The 22,601-nt window shown below is 43.1% G+C and overlaps 1 protein-coding gene across 4 annotated transcripts in view; it reads right to left on the bottom strand.

Annotated features, from left to right (window-relative positions):
* Positions 1-6,281: 6,281 nt before the first annotated feature.
* The window catches only part of CABIN1 (calcineurin binding protein 1), a 115,031-nt gene continuing 98,711 nt past the window's right edge, over positions 6,282-22,601 (bottom strand). For 3 of the 4 annotated variants that reach the window (XM_059863754.1, XM_059863756.1, XM_059863755.1), the window contains 4 exons: positions 21,628-21,919; positions 10,130-10,294; positions 8,180-8,406; positions 6,282-7,691 (listed from right to left, as the gene is read on the bottom strand). In XM_059863754.1, coding sequence (XP_059719737.1) covers positions 7,548-7,691; positions 8,180-8,406; positions 10,130-10,294; positions 21,628-21,919 — 828 coding nt within the window. In that variant the 3' untranslated portion in view covers positions 6,282-7,547. The remainder of the gene's footprint in view (positions 7,692-8,179; positions 8,407-10,129; positions 10,295-21,627; positions 21,920-22,601) is intronic. The other variant, XM_059863758.1, reaches the window with a different exon arrangement.

The raw sequence follows: 22,601 nt of genomic DNA, 5'->3' as shown, positions 1-22,601 counted from the left end.
GCCCGGCCAGGCAGCTGCACAGGGACACCTCTGTGCCAAGGGGGGGGGCAGTGCAGCACATCCAGCATTCAAACAACTCCCACCCTGGCTTTCCAGCAGTCCTGCACTGCTTTCTCATCTTCCTTGCACTGAGAAAACCAGCTCTATTAACAACTTCCAAGGGAAAGTACAGGCCTGGCAAAATGTGCCATTGTGGGAGGCTCCTTGTGCAGTTCACTGGAATGCCCATTTCGAGGCAGGGCAAAGCCTCCCGTGCAGGCAGGCATGCAGCAGGAAATGCACCTGGCTTGTCTGGCTCCTGCAGATCCCCACTGTCTGCCCAGCACACTGCAACAGGAGCTGACAGCTCTGCCTGGCCACCAGCAGCTGCTTCTGGCTGCATCCAAAGGCTTCCTCAGCTTGCAGAGCAATGGGATCACAGACCAGGAATCCTCCCAGTTCTCTTTGCAGAAATGTTTCACAATGTGCAGTCCCAAGCTGTTATTACATTCCAAGCAAGCCAAACTGAAAAATCACCTTGTGCCACGGATGCTTGCTGGGAGGGAACACTCAGCTCTTTGTTTTGCTCCCAGGAAAGCCCATTTACTTATTAAGTGTAGGAAGCACTTCCAGCAGGGCGTCTATTGGGAGAGCCATGGCAGAAGTTATTTGTTGGGACTTGGGCTGCTGACTTGAGGGCACAGCATTGCAAATTGATGTTGTAAGCTCAGAACTTCCACTAGAGATTTCTAAAGTTTAATTTTTTTCCCCCTAACCCACTCAAACCTAATGGAGATCAAAATTACAGCCAACATATTCCTAAGTGACAAGCTTCTATATTCAAACTGCTTCCTGACATCCACACAGCATGGTGAGTTCCTTGGTGAGTGTATGTTGGCTCAATTAACAAGTTAAGCAATTCTTTGAGCATCTAGTGCCATCTCTTAAAGGGAAAATTATCACTGCAATCTTACTGAAAGAGTTGCATTTTATATATATATCCATGCATTTAGAAGAGAAAATGTGACTGTTCATACACATTAGGGTGTAATTTAAGGAAATGAAATCTCTGGTGTGACTTAAATTACAAGGAATCAAAGAACACTTCTGAGTATGAAGCTTTTCAGCTCATACAACATCCTTTACTAATTATTACTGAACAGTATGTGTTCAGTGCTATATTAGATCATAGTTCATGCAATGCATATTGCAGATAACACTCAGTTGCATATTATTCCTTGTGAACAGCCCTCTGTATCTGTCAGACACCTCAGAGGAGAAAATGAGAGGAATGTGTCTATAGAGGCTAACTGTGGATATCTCTAATAAATGTGATAATTCAGCATTCTCACAGGAAGCACTGCTTCTGAAATACCTTTGCCCTGCTACATGGCCTTTCACTTGTAGTTATTATATCACTCAACTAAAATTAAATTAATACCATTCCAGTGTGGTTCTCATATGCTTATACCATATATGAACTTTGTTTATATTCCATTTATGCTGGAATTCACTGTTGTTTGCAAGGTCTCTGAAAGAGATGGGAAAGAAAAAAAATAGGCTGAGAAATAAAACTCGAGAGGGGGATATCTGTGTCTAATCTGAGAGCAAAAACCACTTTTTACCATATATGTTGACTTGGCTTCAGATAGGCAGTTTCCCTCAGTAAGACAATGCACTCAGAGAGACATTGCAGAGTTCCTCCCACTGGGATTATATAATGGCATGTTTTTCTACCAGCTACAGACACAACCATTTAATTGTGCAGATAAATCTTACACGCAGGCAGAAGTGTGATTTCACTCTTCCTCTTGGTAGAAGTGATTTGGGTTTTGATTCTGCAGTCAGTGGCCTCAGCTCCACATCCCTGCTCACTTTCCTGGGCTGCCAGATGGCTGCAGGACCTGATCTCACCTCGGGGCAGCTCCACATAACACAGACTGCCTGACAAGATTTTATCCAGGCTTGAACACCACATCTTTCTTCCATCATTCTCAAACACATTTTCATCCCTGATTAGAATCTGACTTGAACAGAACTACCTCAAAGCCCTGCTCAGATCCACGAGTTGCAGGTTTGTCACTGACTCCTGGGCTCAGTTGTGCTGGCACAAGCCCCACACCACTGCCATGAACCAGGCTTGAACTAATCAGGATTCCCCCTGACGAGGCTGAACACATTATTTGAGCCATTTCACACAAGACTGACTGGCAGGAGATTCCCATGACACTCCAGTGTAACACACTGCACATGATGAAAATGGAAACACCCAGGGGGCTTCTTATGGGGGCACTGAGGAGAAAAAAGGGGAAAAACAGTCATGGGGCAGATTTTGTATGAAAAGCAAGTATATGGTGGATCTGTTTTCCTGCCAGTGTCAATATTAATGGTGACAAAGCAAGCTCTTGTTTTTTGTTGCCATGGCCAGGGACACAATCCTGTGAGCAGCCTGTGAGGATTCTCATCCCCTCTGCCTTCACCCAGAGCATACATTATGCAAAGGACATATGGCACAGCAGCAGAAAGCCCTCAGAACTCAACGGGGGCAAACCCAGCAGTGCACTGCAGTCTCAGTAGTTTCAAGATAGGTCTTGGACATCCATTTGGGGTGGGGGTTGGTCCCCCTCCCCTTTTTCCCCTCCCTCCCCTGCTCTGTCCTAGGGCCCCCTCTAGTGCTCCCGGAGCAGGCAGTGACACTCCAGGTGACACGGGGAGCCCTGGGCAGGCTGGAGCTGCAGCCACAGCCTGCAGCCACCTGCACAAGGCTGCTCCAGAGGCCAGGGAGCTCAAAGGCAGCTTTGAGGGCTGCACCAGACCTCTGGAGTTGGCTAAACAAGCACTTGCTGATGGGTGTCATCATTACAGATGAAGGAAACAACAGCAGGAACAGAAATGTCAGTGCAGGGAGATGCACCTTTTGATCTCTGCTGAGATTTGCCTGGGGTTCTGTGGGTACCAAAGTGAAAGAGCCATTTCAGTGAAGGCAAGTCCTCCTCCAGAAGCCAACAAACCCAGATGCTGGTGCTGTCCTCTGCAATCCTACCTGTGCCACCATGCCCTGCAAGGACCCCTGACAGTCCCACAAAGGCATGACTTGGGCTAGCACAGCCTGTGGCACAGCACCCAAAATCCATAAATAACACCACAGCTAAGCATTACTGAATCCCTGGTCATTAACTGGAAGGGAAAGATGGTAATTACACTCAGCCTACAGTGAACCTCCTACCATCATCTTCAAATGGAAGCACAAAGCCTCTTCATCCCAGCTTTCCATGACTAAGAGGCCACAAAAGTGATGTCTGCTGTGCTTTTTTTGTTATCTCATTCACCTGCCACTCAGTCCCCTAAAATATTCAAGCACCTGCAGGAGCAGAAATGAGCTGTGCTCAGTGTGTAACTACACACAGGCTACTCCACAGAGGTTTCAGCCTCACTGGAATTTCCAGTTCAAAACTGTGCTTTTCACAGTGGTGTTAACAGTGCTGTGATCCCACCCTCAATGGCAGGACTCTCACCTGGCCCCTCTGCTTCCTTCAGTCCATTTTGTCTCCTTTCAGCCTCAGCTGCTGCTGTGCCTTCCTCATCTTTTCCTGGTCCCTTTCTCCCTGACCATATGCTGTTTATTTTGGCTGCAAAAGACATTAATTTCATTATTCATGAGAAATCTCACTCCAATTAAGGAAAAAAAAGCAAAAAACCAAACCAAGAGACAACAACTGACAAACCCTAGCACATAATAAAATTAAGGAGGTACTTGGTATCTTCCTTGATCTGCTATTTTGGTTGTGGAAGGGAACATTATTAGCTTTTGAAAAAAATGCTACAGCATTTGTCAGACAGTGGGCAGAAGCCACTAATGACAGCTGTGCTCAACAAAATTAATTCTTAGTAAAACACTAGTCCTTGCCTAGAAATTCTCAATGGTCTTAACTACACATGGATTATATAATCCCTGTGCCAGGAAGTGAAACTCCAAACAGCCAAACCCCAATAAGAAATATCCTAACAATACTTTCACCTTAACAGTGAAAGATACCTGTGTGCAAGAGCCCAGCAGCAGCACAGCAAGGATATCAACTCTCCACAAATTACTCTCCACAGCCAATCCAAAATAATTCCTTTTTCCATCTCCTTTGGAACAAAAATGGTTTTGCTATTTGCCTGGAAGTCTTAAGAGTTTGGCTTTTCAGTATCCAAAAAGAATTTGGTTTTTAATCAATTACTGTCAAGGAAAAATGATTAAAGAGAGAGAAAGCCCCACCCCACTTGGTCACAGACCTCACCCTAAAGTTTGCTTTAGGCACCAGACATTCCTGTCCCTACAGCTTCCCAGGGAAAACCCACACCAGAACCATACCAGCACCACACCTCAGCAGCTGCCATTTCTTTGTCTGGCACATCAGAAAGGCATCTGGGAACAGAGATTTCAGAAGCAATGGGTACCCAGTAAATCCTGCAGGCAGATGCAGTGTTCACACCTGATCTGTGACTTGCTAAGCTGGATCTTGCCTAGGCTTGAATTTCAAGCTCTTACCACCAGGACTGGACCTAAATAAAGGAATCTGCTCCAAGCCATGGCTAACTGCAGTTTGACTGCAATACTTTGCAATACTTTCTCTTGCTAATTCCACAAGCTTCACAAGGTGCATTCACTACTCAGTGAGTACCTCTGTCTGTGAGGATTTGAAGCTGTTGCTCTGAGCACCTTTAGGGATGGTTCTTCAGACAAACATCCTTATCTCAGTGCATCCAGGGACCGTGGCTCCTTCCTTGACCTGAAGAACTCCATCAGCTGTACTTACAGAGAGGAGGTTTCACACATGGAGAAGAACAAAGGCTCCTTCAGTGAGCAGGAACACCCTTGTGGGAAAAGGGCCACAGCTGAGAAACATTTAGTCAACAGCAGAAGGGCAGGATTGGAGGGAGGTGGCTGTATAGTTCAGTCTCAGTAATTTCTTGAGCTTGAGAAAAAGTCCTTGAGCTACTCAAGAGCATAATGGGAATAAAAAAAAAATTAAAAAAAAAAAGGAAAACCAAGTAAGAGAATTCAGTATAGGATAAAACAAGTTGCACAGCTGAGAAGTTTGAAGGTTAAAATGAGCTTAGAGCAGTCCAGCAAATGAAGCTCTCGTTGCTGGCAGGAACAGTTACACTTACTGTTCTAGCTTTCCCAAACCAGCAAAATTTTAAATCCTTCTCAAAAAGCAGGACTAGAATTCAAAAGAGAGCTCAAGACCAGCATTTTAGGAAGTCTGGAGGAAAAGACCCAGAAAGCCTAATGCCAAGGAATCCTTAAGAATAATAAAGGAAAACCAACAATTTTCAGTGGTCACATGCAATTAGAAAATCAAATGCTTTATACATCAAACCCAAGCTCAAGTGTGGACCTAAAAATTAAAATGTGATCTTTAAGTTGGCAATACGTTTAAGAATACACATTAGCCACACAGTCTGTGCAGCCTATTCCATCTGGGTGAAAAAGCCCTACTGAGAACTCCACCCTCCCCTTTCAATTTCTCACAGGCAGCTGATTTATTTCATTCTGTGCTTTCTTCTAAAAAACCTAAACATCATCCTTATCTGAAACTTCCTCAGCCTTTTACCCGGCAGTGACTACACAGCATGCCATACACTGCATTTATATTAACCTACAGCAAATCAGAGTGAACACTGACAACATTTGACTGAAAACACTTGTTTGATTTGCCATCATTTCCCTCATCTTTTCTGTATCAACTGCACTCACTTCACCTATCACTTGTAGTAAGTGAACAAGTTACACCAATAGTTGCTAACACATCCAAAATGGACATGCTCACTGCCTTGTAAACCACATTTTCTCCAAAACAAAACCCCCAGAATTTGAGAATAACCTTTCAATACAAAGTTTGCTGCGGCTTCTTTGTTATCCACAGTCCATTTATCATTCTTATCAGTGAGATCAATCAATTAATAATGGATCAAGTGCAAACTTGTGCAGCCAATATTCTGTGTGACCCTGTTCCCATGTGGTGTCCTCCTCCTTGTGTTGCTCAGCAGCTTTCAAAGACACCAAGATGGGTGAAAAAGAATTCACATCTCAGTGGGGAACTGAACCCACTGCAGCAACCTTGGCAACACTGGGTTCAGGGTCACACACACCAAACCCACCCCAAGAGCTCTGGCAGTCTTCTGAAAATAAAGGGGCTCCCGTCAAGTCCCCCCAGCCCCTTTTTTGTTACCCAAAAACCAAAAGGAAAGAGGAGCAGTGCTCTTCCAGAACCACAGCACCTTGTGCCCTCTCAAACAAACAGAGACAACAGTGCATTTCAACTTTATTAGAAAAGAAACCCAAAAGTTTATACAAAGCTCTGCATTTTACAGAAAACCAACCCCCCAAACACAAAGAAACCCGACATTGCAAGCTGTATGCAGTTGCTGTTTTCATGTACAGACATATATATATGTACATACACATATATATATGTGTGTGGGAGCACGCAGTGTATATATAGTGTGTGACGTCTTTTTTTTGCATGGTTTGCATTCATTATTTTACAAAGTTAACATTCAGTAGAAAAAAAAAAAAAAGGATTTTTGTTACCATTATTTTCTCATATAAATAACTGTGAGCAGTCCCTCTGCAGATAGATAAAAAACACCTTTTCGTGTCATTCTGTAAAAAACAGACATTACTGAAATGGTACTGAAATCTTTCAAGTTTTTTTTTTTTCAATACCACCATAAAAATATCATCTAGCCCCCAATTCAAAATGCTTGTCCAAGGCATTAGAAGAGAAAGGACTGTAAGACAATTCTGGAAAGATCAGTTCTTTAAGCCAACATTCAGGTAGATAAATTTTGCTGGACCTCATACATTGGTGTGAAATGAGCACAAACAGGAGACCACCCTCTCTGTCTGCCTGGAAAATCTGGCTCTTTTGTCTATTTGAAAGAGTCAAGTTCCAGCCAAGCCCCCAGCAGTGTGAAGGAGCTGACAGACCCTCAGCTCACCCTCCTTGCCCTATAACAAAGCCACAGATTTTCTAGATGCAATTAAAATCTCTACCAGCTCAGCAAATTTTTCCTACTCCATTCACCTTAGAAGGAGCTGTTGGATTAATCATGGCATGGTTAGACAGACATCAGGTTGCTGAATTACTGGGAGAAAAACTTAGCTAGAGGGGGAAGATACAAGACAACTAAAAGGAGGAACACACTGAAGGAAAGAGCTACTGGAGCAACTCCCAAGGCTCTGGTTTGGAGAAGCAGGAACAGTAGAGAGAGAAGAACTGCAGCTCAAAACATCCTTGTGTTTACTGAAGTTCCTGGTGAGAGTGTGATCCAGATTTACCAACTGCCTGGTGAACAACCAATCATTCTTTCTGTCAAGCACCATGATGGGGAGAATGGCCAAGAGTCTGAAGGCAATACAAGTGGCTGTGGTGATAACAAAGGGAATGAAAGTGAAGAACACAATGATGCCAATTAAATGGAGAGTAATGCCAATGAAGATGTTTCAACTTCCAGAGATGCTGGCAACAAGAAGAATGGTTATGTGGTTGGTGTTGATGATGGCCAGAATTCATTCATATGTCCATGTAGTCATCATCTTCATCAGTATCACTTTCCAGTGAGGACTCCTGGCTTGAGGTCTCTAAGATTTCCAAAGCTGGCTGACAAAGGCTCTCCTTCTTTACATTCGCTGCAGACTGAGCAGACAAAATAGCAGACTGATCCCAAAAAGAGAGAGAGAGAATATATTGCTAAATAGTCAGGATAAACCCATGATCACAGGGACAAAAGCCCACTGGTTGCTATTCCTTCACATTCAATAACTGCCTTGTGTTGATAAAAGATGTCAAACCACATAACATTTACCAGCAGGCTTCCCCACAATTAAAGTTCTGGCAGCTTCCACTCATCTAAGAACTGCAATGGCTGCACCAGGTCACTCAGCCATTCTGTAATTTTTTTCCCAAATCCCTCAGAAAAGGGACAGGGACTAGAATAGCTCTCATTTCACCCAGAGCCAGTACTTCAGCAGTCCTTTAAGAACTGGCTCCTGCTGGTAAGAGCTAGCACCTCCTTCCACTACTTATCTACCTCTGGTTATGAACTGGGGACATGAACTGTTGCTTCTTTCATACAAGTATTTTATTGAGGGGAGAATTAAGATAAAAACAATAATCTAAAAAAATTACTGTTTCCCTTTTATTACCTTTAATTTTTGCTTGGTCTCTTCTGAAATGCTGCCCTTTGGAGAAAGGAGGGTGGGAGTGGGTGGAGTGACAGTGATCTCAGGTGGAAATTTGGTGACAGATGAAGGTATGAAAAGCTTTGGCATGTTGGGCAGAATGCGAGTTTTTACTCGGGTGCCATCTGTCTTGTTCTGCTGACTTCCCAAAGTCTGTGAACTGGAGCTGAGTTCAGGCTTGGAACTGGAGGCTAAACAGAAAACAGCAAGGAAAAAATATGTTAGGAAGTTATCTAGGATTTCAGATGTCAAAGAAGAGGGAAGAGTTCACTGTTAGATGTAAGGCTGGCTCAAAAGGCCTTTCTTCAAGCCTTGCAATAACCAAAGCTTAGAACCAGAAAAAAGATTGTACAATGACAACTGGAAACCAATAGCAATTAAGAAATATCTTCCTGCATGTCAGAAACTCAACCTGCCTGAGCACAACAAATGGTAGTGCAGCACTGGCCATCTACATCCACTGCAAACACCATCTTCCCACTGGGTCAGATGCAATCAGCTCCTGTCTCTCCATCCTGCAATGCAACAAACAAAGCTCTCCAGCTTTACTCAGGAGTCCTCATTTCCTCCACCACAGCACTGTCTCTTCAATTACTGAGAGAGCACCTCTTCAACAATTAGAGAAAAATCTATGGTAGCACTTGTCAAAATTTCCCCATTACAATTCCTGCCATAATCCTGCCTCCTTGGTGTGCTCATGCACTGGCTCCCACACTGGTGAGCATCATTCCCACATCCCTCCCCAGTGCCTCAGCTTGGGGTCTCTACAGTGCAAGCTTTCTCAGTGTTTATTGAGTACATCTCACCAGAAGGATCCAGCCCTTCCCCAAGCACTACCACATTACAAAATTATCTGTACACAACAATAACCAGTAGATGACAATGCTGCAATGTTATAAACTGAGAATTTGTTCAAAGAGATTTCTTACTAATAATGCTGCTTCACATGGAGTCCAAATTATTTTTTAGAAACTATATAAATGGAAAGACCAGAGCCTTTCTCAGTCTGGTAATAATGACAGATGCTCATATACATTTTTTCAGATCCAGTACTGTCAAATCCATCTCTGGCAGATACTGGGAGTGGACATGGCCACTTACAGCAAAATGAAAAGCCAATTTCCTAATGCTAGCCTAGAAACAGGCAGCAGCAGAGCAAACTACTAAGGGATGTAAAATTGAATTGCATGTTCTCAACAGCACACAGGAATGTAAGAGCTGCCACAACAGGAGAGGCATGGCTTTCCATCAAGGTCAGTGACCCATCTCCATGGGCAGCCAATCTTTGCAGACAGTAATCAGACACAGGATAATCTGCTCTCACAAATAAGGAAAAACAAGATACCCCAAACATGAAAATCTAGATTATGCTTGCCTGAAATACCAGGTTTTAAATTTTTTTCAATTAAAACACCAACTTCTTCTCTTGGGAAGAGGGCAGAGGAGGGATAGAACACACTAACTGCTGTAATGCTGGTTTTTATGTTTACTTAGACTGAGTCAGTTTTGTGAAAAACCATTTCCTGCTGCTAAATATCCCAATAGTGCAATCCAAGCTGTTATCATACTGCCCCATATAAGACTGCAATTAAAAGAAAAATTCTGCTTTAAAGGATGCACAAACTATATTGCAGAAAGCTGGTACTGGAGGTTTTGTATTTGGCTTTGCTGCCACGGTATTTAGCATGCCAGACATGCAGCAAGCAGAATCCCCTCCAAGGGATGAGAGGGCTCCTGCCCAGGAGGCTCAGGCCCTGCCAGGAATGCAGCATCCAAACTCTGCCGTACTTGACTGCAAGGCAGGCAGGGAAACTGAGGCATGCCAATCCCAGCTGTCCAACCAATCAGTGCCTAGAGATGCTGCACAGCTCACCACCCCATTTCAGAATTGCCTGAGGCACAGGAAGCTCCTACCTGGGGTACAAACATGTCCTGAATTAGTGCTGGGCACGGGCTCCACGTGCCAGCACACAGGCTCTGGCGGTGGCGCGACCGTTGCCATTTTCATCTGCTGACAGAGCCGGGACTCCTGCTGCTGAAATCCAAGCCCCTCCAAAGGCACTTCAAGCTCTTCTTCCTCTTTAGTAATGAAATATAATTCACAGATTAAGAGACATCCTGATCTCTCTCCTAAGCCTCAATCCTTTGCTGTCTAACCAACAGGTAGAAAAATCCTTTTAACCCTTGCTCTGTTTCTAAACCATAACATGATTGAGTGAAATTAAATATTGGCAAGTTAAGATGGCAAAGGCAACTTTTCCATATTAGAGCCATCAATTCAAACTCTTAAAAAAAGGTAAACGTCATTTAAAAAGCGAAGGAAAAAAAATTTTGAGGTTGACATTTTGTCATCTCTGCACATCTGCAGAAACACAGAGAGCTGAGCAGGAGCTGAGCTGAGCTTTCTTTGGAGCTGGGAGGGCTGGGGGGAAGAGCTGCCACGTGCAGAGCAAAATCCATCACCCTTCATGAAGGAGCAGCTGTGATCAATGGGGCCCTCTCTGATCTCCAGCCACAGGTACCTGCTACACTGATGAGCACAGCTCAGTGCTAAGGAAGGCTCCTTACTGTGAGCATCCACTGCCAGGGCCAAACCCATTCCTCATGAAACCAATACCCAGTGATCCTGAGTGCCCACTCTTCACTGATCCATCCACTGGACCTCTAGAAATACATCAGCCCAAAATTGCCACCTTCAGCTATTCTAGAACCTGGGATGTTTGCAGCTCAGACTCCATGTGTGTGTACAGCCCTGTTGTTATGTACCAGCTGTAGCTGCTTTTAAATGAGTGCAGTGTCAAACCAGCTTTCTGACCCACTGGGCTGCACCTTGAACATAGCAGGGCTCATTTTCACTGAACTGCTGAGACCTGCCAGTGCCCTTGTGGGGCAGGGCAGTGACCACTTCAAGGCTATGGACACAAAACAAGCTCTTATTCTCTCTCAAAAATGAAGACATTCCTCAAAAACAAAGGGCTGCCTAGTCTAATTTGAGTCACCTCCTGCTTCCACAGGCTAAGGCTGCACAGGCAGCTTTCATGGACCAGCACATGCAGTGGATAATCACAGTCTCACTTGCTCTAAAATTCTTTGTATGGCAATGCTCTAAATTAATTTGGGATTTTGACCATGCAACGTCTTAAAAAGGAATACATATTTTAACTTTTCTTCATTGGAAAACTGCTCCCACCCCCTCAAGTGTTGAAAACACTTCTCCATCTCTACCAATATAGAGAAGATCTCGGAATTTACCATGGTAATATTCTCCTGTACAAGAGTTCCCCTTGCAGAAACTGCTTCAGAAAACATCACAGCTTAACAGTCTGATCTATGCAGTTTGAAAGATGCAACTTTTTAAAAGAGTTATCATTTCTATGGTTCTTGAAAAACCTGTATGAAAAAAAGCTCAGGAAAGCAGGCTGTTCTTTCACCCACTGATTTTCATAGGTAAAGAAAAAGCCCCATCATCTAGACTTGTAGCTGAAAGCTCACGTAACCCTTAAGATAAATGAGATTGCTTGTAGAGAAGTGTCCAATAGCTCCCAAAAAGGAAAGGTCACCCACTACAGCACAGTTCACAGGCAGCTCCTGTTGTGAGATGTTCCACTCACTATCCAGCACAAAATGGAACAGTCTAATGCAGATGAATGTGCTTCTCATTCTCAGCACTCTCCTGCACATTCCTCTCTGGATACTTCAAAATACAGCACTGGAAGTAGGAAAATAATCCTTGCATCTGTACATGTATTAATAGACCAAATCAGCTGAGAACAAGGCAGAAGGAAGTGCTTAACTGTAGGAAGCTCGAGTAGGAAAATCCCAAAGCATTGTTTCCCTTCTGAAGAAGCAGAGGCCAGCTGAAGGATCCCTGGGTCTTGCCTGCCCTTTCCAGCAGCACACAGGGATTTAATCCCATGCTGCCAAAGGAGCAGCCCCAGGCCAGCACATACACATCCCACCCCAGGGATCCCATCCCCAGTGCTGACCACAGGCTGCAGTCTGAACCCAGAGCACTCCCACACTGACATGGCTACAACAACATCTGAAGAAAAGCAGGATGAAAATGATGATGATTTCAGATTACTCCACAACACAGAGGAGAAGTCAACTCATTCTTAACTTACTGCAGCCCTCCAGAATCACCATCTTAAGTGGGGTAAGTACTAACAGAATCTTTCTTATCCACTTATTAACCCAGAATACAAACCAGTAATTAACTTAGCAGGTACAGAAATACACAAACAAACTGCAAATCCTACAGCCTCAACTCTACTGCTAACTGAGAGCAGTTTTCTATCTACTCTACTACTTAACTACATTAGGGACTTATTAGTTCACAATACAGAGTAAGAGCTCTGATTTGCATTATTATTTAATGACAAAACTCTACTTCTTCTGCTGATTACAATATTTGTTTGATTATAAGATATATCATTGCTTAAACTGATTTGCTGTGCTTTATTTTAACTAAATTATGGCCCACTGACAAAAGCTCTTTTGAGCAGTCTAATTCTAGGAAGATGCTACTAGACTGGTATCAGTCTGTGCTCTCTCAAGAGCTAGCAGCATCATCATACACATCTCCATCTTCCAGAATATATTTTTCAAGTTTTGAAGATGCAGTTCTACAGTGCAGTAAAATTAGAGTTATATTTGAATAAAATATCTGGCAGCGATTTTTAATGTAGAAGTGAATGGAAATGAAAGGGCAGGAGTCCAGCACACTGTGCATTTCTATCACTGCACTTCTGGAAACAATATTTGTTAATATTCTATTAGAATGTGCCTCTCAGTACAATAGAAATCAAGAAGCACTGTTAATCAATCCCTTGCTGTCAGAGACGTCCAATACAGTCACAGAATTCTATTCCCTGGCTGGGTCATACACTTTATTCTTTCAGGACCGTGAAATTTTAGGGTTTTTTTTTTTTGTTTAAATAGAAACAATGCCATTCAAGTTAAAAATAAAGTTAATAAACAAAATATTTCTTATACTTCTTGAAAATCGCAAGAATTGGTTGTTTTGGTGTGCATATTATAATTTATACTTTAATATATTGCATAGATATTTGTTCTTTTTTCATTATAGACAAGAAGGACAGTCAAGAACATACAGCTGGATCTCCTCATTATTTGTCTAAAACAGGTTTCTGAAGAGAATATTTTAATATTTGTTTTGAGGAAGATGCTGTTAAAGCCCTGAACATAATGTCCTAGTTCTTCTAATAAAAACTTTCCCCAGGGAGGTAAAGACTCCACTAACTCGTGAGCCACAATATTCTGCACAAGTGTGAGAACGCCAGAATACAAGTGCAGCACATTCTGAGGGTATTCAGAAGCTCAGATTTAATATCAGTTAATAAATCTTTTGGTATTACCCTGTACTTGCACTGTCTTGGCAGGTTTTCAAACGTTAGCTCTACAAACCCAGTTTAAAATCAAACCAGTTTCTGAAGATATAATATGCAAGAGACACTCGTCCCCAGGCTGAGGATGGGGCAGGTGCTGTACTCTGGAGACCCATTTAGCACTCTCACAACACAAGACACAGAAATTAAGCACACAGAGAAAAGCACAGATTTGCAATGCACGTCACTATTGATACTGAAAAGTTCCTCTCCAATCGAGCTGCATTACAAGAATTTTTTTTTTAGCCTTCCCTTTCCCAACAACTGCCTAAATCCATATAAAATAGTACACGACATAGAAAGAGGGACATCATACCTTTCAACATCTCCCTGCTTTAGTGAGGAAGAAACAATTCAATGCAACAACCTACTCCAGCTTTCCTCTCCAACCTCTTCCCACTTGTTGCCAGGGTAACCAGTGTTTGCAGATGCCTATAGCGGGCGCCTGGGTTCATGACTTCATCACAGTTAATATCCTCTCCCAGCTCCTCACCACAGAATGCACACATGCATTCATCCACACACTATCAACACACTGATTACACAACCCTGCCACTGCTCCTGTACCCACACCGCTCACTCTGCTATTCTGCTGCACAGAGAAATCAAAAATAACGCCGGCAAAAATAATCCCTTGGCAATTTGAAGATGTGCAGAAAGTTTAAAAGCAGCACTAGTGTAAGCAGTAAGCAGCTGCTCTGGTCCCTCTGCACTGAACACTGATTCCATGGCATCGTGCTGTCAGCTATGAGGCATGAACATCAGTGTTATAAAACATTTTGTATGGAGTTTGAAAAAATTCTTTAGTCATGCACTAAACCTCTAACATTACAACTGGAAGACGAGCCCAGAAAATGTGACTAGCACCTGGAAAAAACATTTTCCAGTTTCTAACAGCAGCAGTTTGAAGTATTACAGCACAGGTATGTTAAAGAATACAGGCAACACAGAGTCCATGCACAAAGCACCATTTCATTATAGAAAAGAAGAAGGAGCTGAGCTTTGAACTCCAGGACAAAATATTAACATCATTTCAAAAGAAAATACAGGAGAAGTGAACAGAAAACGACCTCAAGTGCTTAAATAAAGCACTTGCACCACTTGCCTTCATCCCGCTGCAAAACCCCTTCCCCAGCAGCTCCCTGTGTCAAGACAAAAACCTGGAAACATGTCAGTAGGACTGAGCTGGTTTGTACTACCTTGCCTTCCAACTGCTTCAAAAGAGTAAGGACTGAATTCTGTGTGCCTCCAGACTCCAGGAAACACTTGCCTTCCTAGTCCCAGTAACAACTGGTTTACTCTGCACTGGGGGCCACCCACAGCACACACACTCCCTGCTGCACAAGGGAGGGAATATTTTATTTTTTTTTCCCTCTGATGGAAACACGTCTGATCCTTTGCTCCCTGACATAGTGGAGGAAGTATCTTACCACATTTCCAAGGAATAATACTAATGTGAAAACAATTCACTTTCTCTACTCCATCTGCCTTGCTCTCCAGTGTGCTGGGAATTAATACAGCTTTTTTCCCCACACAGCAGTTGCAAAGGCCATGGAAAGCCTGAATTTGAAGGAGCTCAGAGTTTCCTTATGAGCTGTGCTACTAAGTCAGCAGAAAGACTGCACTGGAACAGGGGTTGGCTCAGCTGAACACAGCTAGGATGCAGAAACACAGAAACAACAGAGCCTTTAGCCATGAGGTACCAGAGCACAGCAGACAGCCAGGCTACCTAGCTCAGCACAGCATGTGGCAGGTCCACTTGGTAGCCTTGCTTTCTCTAAATTCATTCCAAATATCCTGCTATTAAATTTATTTCTAAGAAAGCACTGCCAAGTGCCTTTAGTGCATGTAGCTGTAGAAAGAAGTATTTGACTTGAAATGCCAAATGCAGGAAATTACATTCAAAGCTGACACACAAAGTCGTATGTTAAAAATTAAGCATTGGAGTAATTTTGGAGGCAAAAAGCTGCAGAACACAAGTTCTATTGGCCCTGAAAGAAAAGAAATTCAAGCAGTCTGGTGAACAGAAGTTTGCAGTGCAATAGCACAGCACAGGGCTATATTTATCACTAGGTCCTGAGCAGGGAGAATGCACTGCACAATCAAATGAGACATACCCCAAAACTCTTCCTAATGCTGAGGTCAGCTGTCACAGACCATTAACAGACTAAAATTTAAAATGGGTGGCTGCTTTGAAAGTGCTTCCTGGAAACAGTCCCTGGCCCATGCTAACTCCCAGATCCCTCTGACAGCCATGCAGGGCCAGTGTGACAGCAGAGACAGCAGAATTCCTCTGTCCAAAACCATTTCCTGCCCCCACCAGCTCTCCTAGAGCTGCAGAAACCTGCCATGCATGTAGGTAAAGAAAAACCCTGAAGTTCAATCCTTTATCTTTTTTTTTTTTTAAACAAAACTCCAATTTAAAAGAGCAAACAACGGGCCTAGATCAAAAAGACAATTTGATATTCAACTACATGAGCATTGGAATGGCTTTATCAAAACACAGCTAATTGATATTTGTTTAATATCTGGCTCAGCAAGGGCACATCATCTGGAGAGCATCACAGCAGCACCTGTGGACAGGAACAGTCATTTGCAGTCTCCTGCTTCTGGAATTTCTCTGAGTTGCCTAACAAAAGCTGTAAGAGCTTCCCCTTACCACCAGGATTTCACCCTCCTCTGCCCTGACAGCCAGCTAAGCACAAGGAAATTAGCAAAAGCAGCTGGCAGAAAAATCTCTGAAGTGAATGTAATGACACCCCACAATTTTCAAAGTACTTTGTAAGCAACACAATACCTGTGCAGAGGACTTGTAACTACATCTCTCTTCAGTCTGCCTTTGTGCAGGAATAGATGTAAATTTTATGCTGCTGACAGCAATCTAAAACTAGTGAAACTGAACCATATTGCAACCATAAAGCATTGCTACCAGGCTCCTTTACAAAAATCTCCCAAAAATGTGTTCCAGTAGTGCAAGACATCCACAGGGCAGTGGCTCTCCAGGATTTTCAGGGAGATTTAAGAGTGCACAGGGCTACAGAGGCTCCTGGAGCACAGACCTGCCCTGAGTGCTAAACCCTGCCTTCCAACCATCACCTCACCTGCCTCTGCTGGCCCCTGCCCTATTTGTTCTTACTGATCCAACATAGGCACAGAAAAATTATGACAGTTTTAATGTCAAAAGATTTTCTGCACTACCCTGGATTGAGTAAATAAAACTTCAGGAATCTGAAGTGTAGATATCAGAAATAGACATTAAGTGCACTGAAAAATTCCTGTGGAGTGAGTTTGTTTCAACAGGAGGTAAATCAGCACACTTTTCCAAAGGGAAGAGGAAGAGCCATGACTGCCTGGTACTGTCTGAGCACTGCAAAAAGGAATTAAGAAGTCATTCACAAACAGGAAACCCCTGCTGACATTCAGCAGTCAAGTTGTTTTCAGAGTGCACCCATTGTGAAAAATAAAAAGCTTCACAAAAAGCATGGATGAGACAAGGGGAAGTGAGAATACCAGAGCCAAGGAGGCTGAAGCAGCAAGAGATCAGAGAGTGGTGCAGAGCTCACTGGGGGAAGCCTGGCTGATTCCCACTGCTGACTCCTCAGTCACTCACAAGTGGGCAGGAGCTTCTACCCCAGCATTTAAAGAAGAGCTTTTGAAGCCTAGGAGAAATCCAGCCTTGGGAACTGAGGAAGAGAGCTGTCAAAAACCAGAACAAGTCAACAAGTCAACACTCTCCTCAAGAAAGAGGAGAAAGTAGTGAAAGTAAGATGCACACAAGTGCCACAAGAGAACAGAGTAGAACACATGCATTTAAGAGAGAAGCTCCATGCCAGGTAATGCAATCTGAAGGTAGCTCACATGAGGCCACAGGTCCTTGGCCTGCCTAACTTTTTTCTGTTTCATCTTTTTTTGAGTCATTTGTTGAGAAAACTCTGTGCTCTACAGCACAATTTTGAATTCAACAGAAAAAACAAGGTAAGACACTGACTGCAATTAAGAGGGTTGAATGTTACTACTTCCAGTCATTTAAAAAGTACCTGAAAATCTGAACTGAAATGCATAGTTAAAATAAGGTATGGACAAATACTTTTGTGTAAGAGGAAAAGTTGTCAAAACACTGAACTACAGGCTCCTAAAATCTGTTTGTCTTTGGAAATCCATGATAAGCAAACTCAGGAGCCACGGAGACCAGCATGAGGTTCAGCTCAGCTTCTGATGGCAAAGTGCAAGCTCCACTATTTCACCCAGGAACAGGAATTCTTCCACCATCATTTCACCCAGGAACAGGAATTCTTCCACCATTATTTCACCCAGGAACAGGAATTCTTCCACCATCATTTCACCCAGGAACAGGAATTCTTTCACCATCATTTCACCCAGGAACAGGAATTTTTCCACCATTATTTCACCCAGGAACAGGAATTCTTTCACCATCATTTCACCCAGGAACAGGAATTCTTCCACCATCATTTCACCCAGGAACAGGAATTGTGGATGTCCACTGATGTCTGGTATCCAGAAACTGTAAGGAATTGAGGTGTTCCCTTGTGCCATGCACTGTTTTAATACAAGAGATGCTGCCAGTGCAGAATGTGCCTTACATTCTCTGCAGTGATGCCTTAGGAAAACATTCCATCTCCTCAGTCTTCTGAGAACCTAAAGTCATGCCTCAGTTGCTAAAATAAACTAAGTTGCAGAGTTCAGGAAAAAGATGCTCCTTTCACCTCAAAGCTCTCCTGTGACTCCAGCCCCCAGTTATCCTACAGGGTGAAATGTCACATCCCAACACTACTGAGTGTTATTGAATTCTTAGGGTTTCCCACTTCAAATCCCTCTTTACTTGGAACCTTTCAAGGATTCTGCAGCTACCTGCACATACTAAAACAATTTAACTTCATTGCTCTCTGTGCAAGAGTCTGCTCATCTTTCCATGCAACTGTCCTCTCTTGTATTTATTTCTTGTGCTTCTGAACTTTTAAGGTTCTACAGGCTGAACTATTTTTACACCTCTGCTTCCCCTGTTGTGCCCATTTCACAAACATCTGAAATTACAGCAGGATATTCCCATGGCTTATGGAGTGCCACCTCCCTGCACAACACAAAGAATTGTCTTCCCCAGCTGTGAGTTTGTACCTTTGCACAGCTTTATCACAACCTTGCTTTCATATTGAACTGCTTAGGCCTTAAATGGACAAAAAATTAATACTGGGAAGTTTTCTACTTGGATTTTATATTCCAACTTGGCAAATAGCTGGCTTTAAGCAAAACACAGAACTTTAAATAATTCCAGGTATAAAAACCTTCTCTTGGTATTCAGAACTCAAATGTGAATGTCTTCCTGCTCATTCCTCATAAAAATCATTATTGCAATAAGGACAGCCAAGAAGAAAATGTCAAGATTTTTCAGCAATTTAGAACCATGTAATACTGGAACAGTGTGACAGGGTGCAGGGAGCTTACCTTAATTGTCCTGTTTTAGCTTCCCCAGAGAAATGTTAGGCTGAGCTAGGAAGGCTCAGAGTCCCAAGCACATTTTTACCCAAATGCAGGAAGGTGTTTTGCTGAAACTGCCACCATCACCCCTCTGCTGCTGGAGTCCATCATCTGTGCTCTGCACCATTAGCCATGCACCAGACAGAGTCTCAGGAAAACATTTACATCAGAAATGAGTGGCACAGCATCAACAATGCTTGGAAAAACAACTCCTTTTCCTGGGTGAAATCAGGGAAAACGAGAGCAGCTAATACCCTCTGATGTGTGATACTTCCACATAAATAAGTAGGTACAGGTAGAGGTTATGAGACAAAAAAGCTGGAAACAGTTTACTCTAAAAATGGGAGGAGTTTTTACCCAAACAGAACTAGAGGAAGGCAGGTGAAAAAGGGTTGTAACATAATTATAACTAGTTCTTTTTAGAGCAGGTGGATGCAAAGGTAGGAGAATTAAAAAGAAAAGAGGAAGAAAGTAATTGGTGTCTCTCTCAGCTAGAGAAATGACCCGTCAGGTAGGGCTGAGAGCCAGATACAACTCATGCATTCAGCACTGAGCTTTGGAGACAGAGCCTCTTGATGTTCAGTTTCAGGGGTGTAATTCTGGCAGCTAACCCTTCCATCTCCCTCCACCAAAATGATGTATAGAAAACATCAAAGAAGAATGAACAATATCTAACTCTGCAACCTTAACAAAGCCCAGAAAGTCAAAAGATTACAATAAATGTTCCAATCACTGCAAGGTGGCCTGGGGAGTTGCAGAGAGGAAAGCACATCAGAAATGCTCCTGAGTTCTGTTTGAAAAGCAGAAGAAAGCAAGAGTTCTTACCAGCATTGTCATTCCTACACCAAGCTCCTTAGCAAGTCCATAACAGCTTCACAGAGGATTCAGTTTTTCCTCCCCTGTTGTCTAGGCACAAACCCAAATTACTCCCTGCTGAGCAAGCCAGACAAGACATCTTATGACACCAGGCAACTCCATTCCTTTGCTTCCCAAGGACAGTAACAGATGTAATTTACACACAGACTAAGCCATTCCTTCCTCATCACTCCCCTTTTCTCTTTTCCTTTCCTGAGACAATCTCTCCCTGGAACTGTGAAATAGGAAAATTAGACAATACAACTGCTGATACTAGATATTAAATTTCAGTTTTGTTCTGTACTCAGAGATTAGCAAGTTGGGAAAACCTGTTTCTCCCTAACTTGCTTTTCACTGCTGATGAATTCAGGCTATGTGCATTCAAGTAACAAGGCTGCTTACATAAGGAAAGAAATGACATACCAGGAGTGTAAAGACAAAAACTTGACAAAGTCACAATTCCAAACTAAGAAACCAGCCTGTCTCACAAATCTGGACACTAGCTCCACTGGCTCTTCATGCATCATTTTCCACAATACCTGTTCTATGTGTGGCTCATTCATAACTTTATCTGGGCTCCCCTGACTTGTCTAAGGCATTTTGTGAGTAGTGCTGGGCCCAGGTTTGTAAACAGATGGAGTGAGCACAGGCAGCAGCAGATGCTTTTTCAGACAGTGCTTCTGCTAGAGCTGCAATAAAATACAGCCCATGGCAGGTGCTGTGCCACCTTACCATGCACAGGGTCCCACAAATATTGTCAACCACCTCTTTGGGCACCCAACAAAGTCTGAAATTGGATCTAATCTTACTTCACTCCCCACAGTGGATCAGTAGTGCCCAGCACAGAGATTCTTTTGTCTGCTGACGAGCCAGCCTGCCATGACAGCACTAAAGCAAGTGACAGCATTCTCATTTATTCTTTCCTCATCTAGAAAACTGTATAGGACCAATTACATAATACAGTCATCAACAAATCACACAATCATGCTATAGAATAAATAACATTTGTTTGGCTTCTTCAATCCTTTCCTGTGCTCTAACCTGGCACATAACCACACCAGGGCTATAAATAACATATTCCAACATTCTGGTCCTGTCAGATGCTTTTTTTCTGCAATGTGAAACATAATAGTGATGATAAGCTAACTTTCTAGACCATGCAGAATCTTTTCATCAGTGTTATGTATCTCCACACTCACATATGCTGGGCAGTAAGAGCTGCACAGCTAATTATGTTAATCAAGCACTTCTAAGACAGATTTAGGCTGCTCACCAGTTTATTTTAATTGTAATCATTTTACCTTAAATCTTTTTAAACGTTAAAAGAAATGGATCCTCAACTCATTGAAGAAAGCAAAATAATTTTCATTTTAATGCTGCTAGAGGCTTCAATTCTCTAAAAAGAGATGACTATTTTCAGGCTGCTATTTCATTTCACACACAAGTTACATGGAGTGGTCACTCTTTTAATCTATCCCAGAAATTCAAGTGTGTATTGATGATACAGATCCACTTCAGACCGTGACAAAAAGCTGAGTAGCCTTTTGAACGTGGTGTAGTGATGAGAAAAGGGGACAGACTCACAAGTCAGGCACTACCTCAGCACGTGGGATCTGAGCAGAGGGGGCCAGAAGGAGCTCCCTGGCTGAGACTTACCAGGAGCAGCATCCCCCATGCTGGGGGCAGCCTCTGTGCCCTGGCCCCGGGGCTGCTCCGGCTCCCGCTGCGGCTCCGGCGCGGGCGGCACCGAGCTCGCCGAGGACGAGGAGGATGAAGAGGAAGAGGCTGGCTTGGATTTGGAATGCAGGTCGTTCAGTCTCAGGAGGTTTTCAGGAGTCACAGTGTCTGGATTCACTGGGGTGGGATGCAGTGTGGCTGGGGCTACTGGGAAGAAGCTCTCTCGGGTGTCCTTCGGGTGCTTTGGGGTTGTGGGTGCTTCTCCTGGGGCCTGCACAGAAAAGGCAGCAGTGAGAAAAAGCCTGCAGGTCACCGACTGTGCTACCTGCAGGCAGCACATTTTATGGACAGAAAACACTCTCCTTAAAGTGAATATAACAGAACAATGACTCAATCCCTATTCTAAAGAAATCTTTTCTCCTTTATGGATTATTTTTCTGTTCTTTATGGTCTGTTTATCAAACTAGCACTTGAACACTTATTCACATTTACAAAGTTTAATTTAACACATCCCTCACAACATAACATACTTCCCTGAACTCTGTAATTAGGCATGAGTTACAATCTCCTGTAAACAGAAACATATTTCTTTCATTTAAAAATACATTGACAAGTGCTTGACCTGAAAAAACAGATCTGCACTGCTCTAAGAGACTTTGCAAATTATCACAAGAAATAATTCTTAGTGAATGATGTGAGAAGAAATGGAGAAAATAGAAAAACGCATTCGCTTGTGAAATAGGAGATGAGCATAACTCCAAATCATGAATTCCTGACAAGTGCAGAACTGATAACACTGAGGCCCAGCTGAAGCAGGCTCAGGAAGGTCTGCTGCCTGTGCACAGTAAGAGAGGCACCAAGAGCAGTGCTCTTCTCCAAAGCCAGTGCTAAAAATTGAATGCAGTGTCATTTGTTATACAGACAGAAGGTAGAAGTGGGACATAAATTCACCA

Source organism: Haemorhous mexicanus, chromosome 19 (assembly GCF_027477595.1).
Source record: "Haemorhous mexicanus isolate bHaeMex1 chromosome 19, bHaeMex1.pri, whole genome shotgun sequence".
NCBI lineage: Eukaryota > Metazoa > Chordata > Aves > Passeriformes > Fringillidae > Haemorhous > Haemorhous mexicanus.
Note: the sequence above shows the minus strand (reverse complement) of the source record. Positions and strands in the feature narration are given on the sequence as shown.